This window comes from Rhinolophus sinicus, linkage group LG05 (genome assembly GCF_036562045.2).
Source record: "Rhinolophus sinicus isolate RSC01 linkage group LG05, ASM3656204v1, whole genome shotgun sequence".
Taxonomy (NCBI): Eukaryota; Metazoa; Chordata; class Mammalia; order Chiroptera; family Rhinolophidae; genus Rhinolophus; species Rhinolophus sinicus.
In genome coordinates this window covers 26,007,695-26,016,391 of record NC_133755.1, presented here as the reverse complement: position 1 = coordinate 26,016,391, position 8,697 = coordinate 26,007,695, and the positions used below count along the sequence as shown (strand labels likewise).

General features: G+C 37.9%; 1 protein-coding gene across 1 annotated transcript; it reads right to left on the bottom strand.

Moving 5' to 3' along the window:
• Positions 1-1,828: 1,828 nt before the first annotated feature.
• GEMIN6 (gem nuclear organelle associated protein 6) lies at positions 1,829-8,457 on the bottom strand. Its single transcript, XM_019742349.2, has 3 exons — positions 7,925-8,457; positions 7,195-7,337; positions 1,829-5,089 (listed from the first exon to the last, which is right to left on the bottom strand). The coding sequence occupies exons 2-3, from the start codon at positions 7,317-7,319 to the stop codon at positions 4,714-4,716; spliced, it is 501 nt and encodes a 166-aa protein (XP_019597908.2). The 5' UTR covers positions 7,320-7,337; positions 7,925-8,457; the 3' UTR covers positions 1,829-4,713.
• Positions 8,458-8,697: the final 240 nt, after the last annotated feature.

Sequence of the window (8,697 nt, the reverse complement as noted above, 5' to 3'; positions counted from 1 at the left end):
GGAACATATACCTAAGTTTAAGAGCTAATTAAAACTTTTAAAATAGAAAATATTTGTGACCTTGGGTTAGGCAATGAGTTCTTAGCTATGACACTGAAAGCATGATCTATAAAAAAAGTAATACTTTTGATAAATTGTAATTAATCAATTTTTTAAACTTATGCAGTCCAAAAACATCATAAAGAAAATACAAGACAACAGACTGGGAGAAGATATTTGCAAATCATATATCTGATAAAACACTTATATCTAGAATACACGTAAAGAACTCTTACAACTCAAGTAGATCACTCAATTATAAAAATGAGCAAAATCTTTGAGTCAACATTTCACCAGAGAGGATATGCAAATGGATCAATAAGCACATGAAAAGATGCTCAACATCATTAGCCAATATGGAAATGCAAATGAAAACCACAAGGAGATACTACTTCATAACCACTGGAACCCCACACAATAACAAGTGCTGCTAAGGATGCAGAGAAATTGAAAACCTCATCTATTGCTGATGAAGTGTAAAATGATGCAGCCACATTGGAAAATAGTTTGATAGTTTCTTTAAAAGTTAAACATAAATTTGTCATATAATTCAGCACTTCCACTCCTAGGTTTTTCACCCAAGAGAAATAAAAGTATATGTCCACACAAAGACTTATCACAAATGTTCACAGCCGCGTTATTCATTATAGCCCCAAACTGGAAACAATCCAAATATCCATCAACTGGTGAATGAATAAAATATATTCAAAATGGAATATTATTCAGTAATAAAAAGGAACCACTGGTACATGATACCTCGTGGATGAACTTCAAAAACATTATGCTAAGTAAAAGAAGCCAGACACAAAGACCACATATTGTATGATTCCATTTATGTGAAATGTACTGAAATATCTGTAGGCACAGAAAGTAGATTAGTGGTTGCCAGGGGTAGAGGGAGGGAATGGGAATTGACTGCAAATGAGATAAAGGATCTTGTGGGAAGATGGAAATGTTTTTAAAAATGGATTGTGATAATGGCTGCACAACTCTAACTTTACTAAAAAATCACTGAATTATATATTTAAAAGTGGATGGATTTTATGATGTTAATAATACCTCAATAAAGCTCTTTTTAAAAATACGTATGAAGATACCTTCAGTTACAAAAAGAAAAATAGTAACTACAGTGGAGAAACCTGACAGACACCACCTTAACCAAATAATCAGTTAACATCACCAGAAATGGGACAAATTAACATCATGTGCCTCCTGATAACAATATACTGAGGAAAATACATTATCATTCCCAGGATGTTCCTACCCAAAAAATGAGTCCTGAATTGAAAAATAAAAATCAGACAAACCCAAATTGAGAGCTATTCCACAAAATAACTGGCCTGTATTCAAAAATGTCAATGTCATGAATCAAAGAAAGACTGAGGAACTATTCCAGATTAAAGGAAACTAAAGGGACATGACAATTGAATGCAATACATGAGTCAAGAAAAAAACATTTTTTTTTGCTAAAAAGGACATTGAGATAACAGGTGAAATCTGGGTAAGGTCTGTATTAAATCATAGTACTACTACATCAATGTTAATTTCCTGATTTTGATGACTGTACTGTGGTCATTTAAGAGAATGTACTTTTTTCCATTGTGTTCACGATTTACTCTCAAACAGTTCAGGGGGGAGAATAAACACACACAGATACACATACACAGAAAATACAAATGTGGCAAAAGGGGAAATTTGCTGGGGGAAGGATGTATGGAAATTTTTTGTCCTGTTCTTGCAAATTTTCTGTAAATCTAACATGTCAAAAGAAGTTAAAAAGCATTACATGTATCATATAATTACAGTGTTTATTAACATATGTATCCATTTGAGTAAAAATTAGAGACACAAAGAAACAGATATGGCAAGACCATGAGAATATAGGGGAAATAATTTCTTGAACCTTAAGGGTGTTTTAAAAAGTTATGAATCATTCAAACAGTTCCCATACTGGAAATAAAGAAACACGTGGGGAAATGCTAATTAATAAAGAAATACAAATTAAAGCAACTTTAAAACACCATTTTATGTTCAGTAGCAAAATTATACACATTGTTTAATACTCTAAGGGTTTGCTGAAATTTGTGTATATACTTATTTTTTGCTCTTATCAATGTAAAGCAGCATAAACTATTTAAAAAGAAATATGAAGAAAAAGTTACATGTGTTTATACTCTTTGACACAGTACTTTCATTTCTAGGCACTTAAATAATCTTTGATTCTAGCAGTAAAGTTGTATTCTGGAGATGCTCTTTTCAACATAATCTATGACAGCAAAAAGGGAGAACACAAATGTCAAAATGTAGGGGAATGTTTCAGTGAGTTGTAGTTCAACACAATAGGATATTGTCTTAAATATTAAAATTATGAAAACTACAGAAACAAAAATAAACTTCATTCATTACAAGTCCATAAACAATTTTAAAGTATTATAAATTAATATACAAAAGTAAAAAAGCATGTCTGGATACTGGAATAATTTTTTAGTAAAAGAAATCCTTTAATGTACTATTGTTTGAACAATAAAAACTAATTCTATAATAATAATAAAGCAGGAGAAAACTTTTGGAGGTAATAGATGTTTATAGCATACATTGTGGTGATGGTGTCACGGATGCATACATATCTCCAAACTCGTCAAGTTGTAGACATTAAATATATACAGCTTCTTATGTTAATCATACCTCAATAAAATGCCTTTTAAAAAAATAATTGTATTTGGCAGTAGAAGCAAGTAAGTATATGTAATTACATCCTTCACTGCTCTGATTTCTCCCAAAATTTAAGCATGAATTATAGTAATCCTTACCCGACACTAGCATTCTAGAATCTACTTCAAGAGGCATCGTGAAATTTCTATCAGTTCTCATCAAATACAATGATTGTGAATGTTTTTAAATTTTTCATAAATACTTTTTTAAAAAACTTAATTCATGGAAAAACCTATTTCAGCCATAACATCTTTAGGAGAAAGTGGACAAATTTAGGAAATCAAATGAACAATGGGGCATGGCAAGACATCAGTGCGAAGATTGGAAACTTTGCTCCAAGGGGATCAAAAAATACTCAGTGAAGTCATAACATTTGTTTTGAAAAGTATCCTTGATACCCAAGGTGTTCAGAGACTGCCCTGGTTACCGCCTGCAGCCGGCAGTGAGCAGAGCCAGCTTTAGGGAGGACTCTCCCTCTGGGCATCTGGAACCAGAGGAGGGATCTGAAACAGGTAAGTTAAATTCCTGGGGGAGAATCTTAGCTGAGGAACTGGCCGGGGCAACTCCCTAAGCAGGCAGGTTTAGATCATTTACCCTCTTTAACACTCAGGCAAATTGTTTAAACAGAGGACTCAGTTGCCAAGAAAGTCTGTCCCCAGCTGATTGGTAAATAAATCTGCCCACACCAATGCACCTGTCTCTGGGCCAAGGACCAAGTCCGAATGATGCTGTGGATCATAGCATACATGGCTTATCTCCTCCAAAGTCTGCCTCACTTTCTCAGAAACCTTTTCCATGCTAAATTTAACTTGTTCTTATTCCCCTTTCCCTATTTGCTTTCCAAAGACATTCCGGGATTTGAACAGGAGAATCTTAGTCACAAGGAGAAAGGCTATGCACTAAGTTTCACTCATAGGACCACAGAACTTTCAAGTTGTGAGGGAAGGACTTTCTGGAAAAGGCCTTATTTTTCTTAAATATAAGCCAAATAGCTTCTGTCACAATACTCAACTCTGGAGTTATGGCAGCCACAGACAAAACGTAAACTAGTGGGTATGGTTGTGTTCCCATTAAACTTAACAAATGGAGGCTGCTGGGTGGATTTGTCCCAAGGGCCCAAATTTTGCTGACGCCTGTCCTAGGGAATCAGAGGCTCAGAGTTATAACATGGAAAACTTGGGATCATTCTAGACATGTCCCTGAAAAGACCCCCAAACTAGTAATAGGAGGTGCCTTTCTAGGCCAGAAACCTCCATGTAGAGTCCTGGCCTCTGACTGGCTTCCAAGGGTCAGGTGTAGTGCAGCACGCTTCCCGCATTCTTTCCCCTTGGGGAAGCCGAACCTGGGAAGTGGGGACTAGAAGCAGAAAGCATCCCGAGCCAGAAGCCTGGGCAGACTCCACCGGGCAAAGGAACTGGGTTGAATTCAGCAGCAGAATACCTGTCACATTTACGTTCTCCCTCAGACATAGCAGTCGGTGCTCATTTGAAAGGCTTTGAGAGTCACAGGGTTAAGATTTTACCAAAAGTCAAAACTCAAGTTTTAACCAAAAAACCCTATGTTCATTCAAAAACGATTTCATCATTACACCAAAAAAAGGTAAATATTTTTAAATAGACCTATAGGACTTACTACATTTATATTGAATCTTAGTAGGTTACATTCTTTCCAAATACATTTCTTGCCTAACAAAAAGGGAGGTATAGCCCCGTCCAAGAAAAGACAATTCTGACGTCCCTGTGCTAATTTTGTTGCGTGCGATGCTACCCTTGCCACAATTCACTTATTTATTAGTACTCATACTTCACATCTTTTATTTTACCAAAACAACAAAGAATTAAAACACACACACATACTGTGTACCTTTAAAGACCTGTAATATGATGGACTTAATATTCAAAACATTTGATGAAGGAAAAAACAATGAAGTTTTACTTGAATGCATCCGTAGTTCTTGGCCTCTCATTGGGAAGCTGCAAGATGTCCTTGAATAAGATCCTGAACACGGGACAGAATAATCTCATTAGAACTGCTGCAATTTTCTGGACCATACGGTGGGTCTATAGTGAGGACCCCAGCCACACACAGAGTCCTTCGCGCATCCCCCTGTTCAGTGATGGGGATATGGTTCTTCTCGAGCCATCTCTTTAGGCTGTTCTTTTTCTTTTCCAGATCCTCAGAGCTGTGTGCCTTGCAGTCTCCAGACGTGAACAAATGCATCAGCTTCTCTCGTACGCTATGGTTCCCTTCATTCACAATTTCAACAGTCTGCACAGCATGTCCCATAATTCCGGTCACAGACATGCTTCCGTCTTCAAGGAAGTTCACGAGGACAATACTTTGGAAGAAAAGTAAGTTCAGAGCAGATTGCAAAAGAAAAACCTAAAGGCCCATAAAACTGGAAGAAGCAATGGAATGAGAGGCATCATCAACCCCAGCAGGTCACTAGAATAATAGGAAATGCTCTTCTCTGTTTAAAATTAATCCTCTCACCACCAAATGTTTTCGCTTGTTCAGTAAGCATTCATTGAGGGGCCTAGACATCGGAAGTTTTTGTCCAGCCTAAAGCTAATCATTGTGGAATGCAGTTAAAGTGTTAGTTACTTAGAGAGCTATGAATGCCTTGAATGTGTATGGAAAAGAAGACAGGGAACACATTTAACTTTTAGAGTAAAGAATAACTGGATAACTCCTCTTCAAAGAGGAACAAAGAAAATTACAAAACACAAAATTAATAAAATAGAAAACAAAAGAGTCAATAAGAGGATCATCCAAGCCAAAAGTTGGTTCTTTGAAAAAAATACATAAAATTCACAAAACTCAGCAAGATTAATAACAAGAGAAAGAAGGCACATATGAACAATATTAGGAATAAGGCAGCAGAGATTAACAGAATAAAATATTAAGAACAAATTTATGCCAATAACTTTGAGCTTAAACCAGAAAACTTCCTAGAAAATATAAATTTCTATTTAAAAAAAAGAAAGAGAATGTAAATAGTCTGATAATCTTTAAATAAAAACTGAATAACTAGTTTAAAAACTTCCCAAGGAGGGGGGAAAAAAGGCCCAGATAATTTAACAGCAAGTTCTATAAAATTTTCAAGGATCAGACATTTCTAATTAACCAAATTCTTCTAGAGATTATAAAAGGGAACTATGCCTCCACTCATTTAATGAAGTTAATATAACCTTGATATCAAAGACAGAGGACAGGGCTAAAAAATAAAACTACAAGCTAATCTTACAAATACAAATGCAAAATCCTAAATAAAATGTGATATATATGTGTGATGTGAAGGTAATTTTCTCTTCTGTGGTACTCTTCCCAAAAACCCAGTCTTTGAGAAAACATCACACAAACCCAAACTGAAAGACATTCTACAAATACCTCACCAGCACTCTCCAAAAGTGGCAAGGTCATGAAGAAAAAAGGAAAGACTGAAAAACGGTCACAGATTGGAGAAGACTAAGGAGACATGATGACTAAATGTAATGTGGGACCCTAGACTGATTGAATCCTGGAACAGAAACAGGCCATTAGTGGAAAAACTGGCAAAATCCAAATGATTACAGTTTAGTTAATGTAAATATTTAGTTTTGACAAATGCATCATGGATAGGGGAAGTGGGTATATTGGTATTCTGTACTTTCTTTGCACGTTTTCTGTAAATCTAAAACCATGTAAAAATAAAATGAGTGTGTATCACCACCTTTCAAGTAGTCTTGCACAAAATAAATCTGCTCCTAATCAGACCTCTAGATATGAGTACCAGTTTATAGGAAATACAGAAGATAAAAGAACATGTTAAACTACACCATGATAATGCAATAAGCTAAATCCAGAAAGTGTTCAATTCTGTAAGACAATTGAAGGAAGACACTCCATTTCTTCAACAAATAAGTGACATGGACAACTAAAAAGAGAAAGTGCAGAGTTACAGATTAAGATAGTAAGAGACATCTCAACCAAATTGATAAACCAATATAAAAAGACACTTTTGAGACAATCAGGCAAATCTGAACTCAGACTAGGATTTAGCTAATATTATTACTTTTGTTAGGTGTTATAATGACATTGTGCTTACAGTTATTAAAGAGTCCATTTCTACTAAGAGATATACTGAAGTATTTATGAACAAAATCATATGTCTGCAATTGGCTTTAAAATGTTAACGAGGAGCAAGTTTAGTGTTTCTTATACCATTCTCTATATTTGTGTGTTTGAAATTTTCCAGTAAAAATGTAATAAGAATATAAATGTATATGAATTTGGCTGGTCTGACAAGGTAATCCATAGTTAGAGCCGCATTTAGATTCAAAGACAATAAAATTTTTATATGGGAACAATTAACCTTTCATTATCTGCTTTCTGAGTTAGGATGTAACACAAAAGCAGCACAAAGGGATGTCATGATTTCAAGGAAGCAGGACCCATACTCACTTGGCAGAGACCGGGTCTGTGGTTAAAACCCATCCTGTATACTCCTTCTCACTCGCTGTCACTCTGACTTCTTTGTGAGTGTAATTTTGCCATTCTAAGGGGCCTTTCTTCATCCATTCATTCATAGCGCCAGCCGGCCAGATCTAAAACAGCCACCATTCGGGTTAATATATATGTTCCACTCAAGCACGTGTCTTACCCCTAATCTCCACCCTAGAGGTAAATAACATCTGGGATTTGCCTCAAGTTCCATATATCAGGAAAATAGTTATTGCAGTATTTACTCTTCAGTCTGAAAGCTGCGGGGACCCCGCGTCGCCGCGGAGCGCAGGATGGGGTAACTCGTCTGGCACTTCTATTCCACCCTCAATCCCATTCCAGATCGCCCTCACGTGGGCTTTGAACTCCCGCCTGCAGATGCTCAAACCCTTTCACTCTGCTCTCCTTGGAGCAAAGGTCATTCCACACCACTTTTAGCCAAAACTGAAGCAGAAAACTGCTATTCACCCACTCCCTCTTTGGCTCTACGTGTCCGTTGGACCCGGCTGGGGAGAGGCCCCGGATTTGACGATTTCCTTTCACTATTTGTTTGGAGGATTCTTAACGAGGGGGTAGCAGCTCAGCCTACAGAGCTCGGATATCCGGGCCTGGCCTGCAGCCGCATGGCACTTAGAGCCGTACTCAAACCAGGTGGTACTTAATGGTTAATCCTGACAAACGAGAAAAATACCAGTTAAATCTCCTAGCAGCGCCCAGTTCTCAGCAGCCACCCTGTGAGGAAGGCGTCTGTAGAGCGGAGCCCACCTGGGCCCGGCATGCTTTGCGCTGCGTCCTCACGTCCTTCCCCAGAATCCTCTGTTTTGTAGTCCTTGGCCTTCGTCAAACCTGGAGGGGCGCGAGTCGCGGGACTTGGATGTCAGAGGACGTTACTGCATGCGGGCAGGGGCTGTAATAATAAGTCCTTGTTCACTAGGGCCACCCGTCTCCACTGCCACGACGGACATTTCAAAAAAGAATTTTAAGAGGAAAATGCTCCTGCCAGCTCTTCGTTTAGAAATGGAATTCCACTTTTGCCGTGGATTGAAAGCGCAGGAACCTGCTAGGTAAATTCTAAAGCTCTGGAAGTGTGAAGTGAAAGTGCCTTGGAGAAGAGCGACAGAGCCAAGGTATTTCTTGTTTGTTTGGTCTCTGGAAGGTAATTAAGATGCCCGCTCCTTGGAGATGTGCCCTTGGTACCGTCCTGCAGAAGGTGCGGAAGCTGGAAGGAAAAGCACGGGGTTGCGTTGAGTCCCACCCATCTGTTGACTCACTATAAACGCCCCACCCCAAATGGAAAGGAGCCAAGACTCGCTTCCACAGATTTCTGGTCGCGTACTTGGCTCCTGGCATGGTCCAGAATTGTTTCTGGGCTGTGATCCTGAAAAATGGTACAAGGTAGTAAATGTTGAGTTCCCGCAAACGTGAACACGAAGAGAGATTTACAGAAAACTGAATTGGAGGACT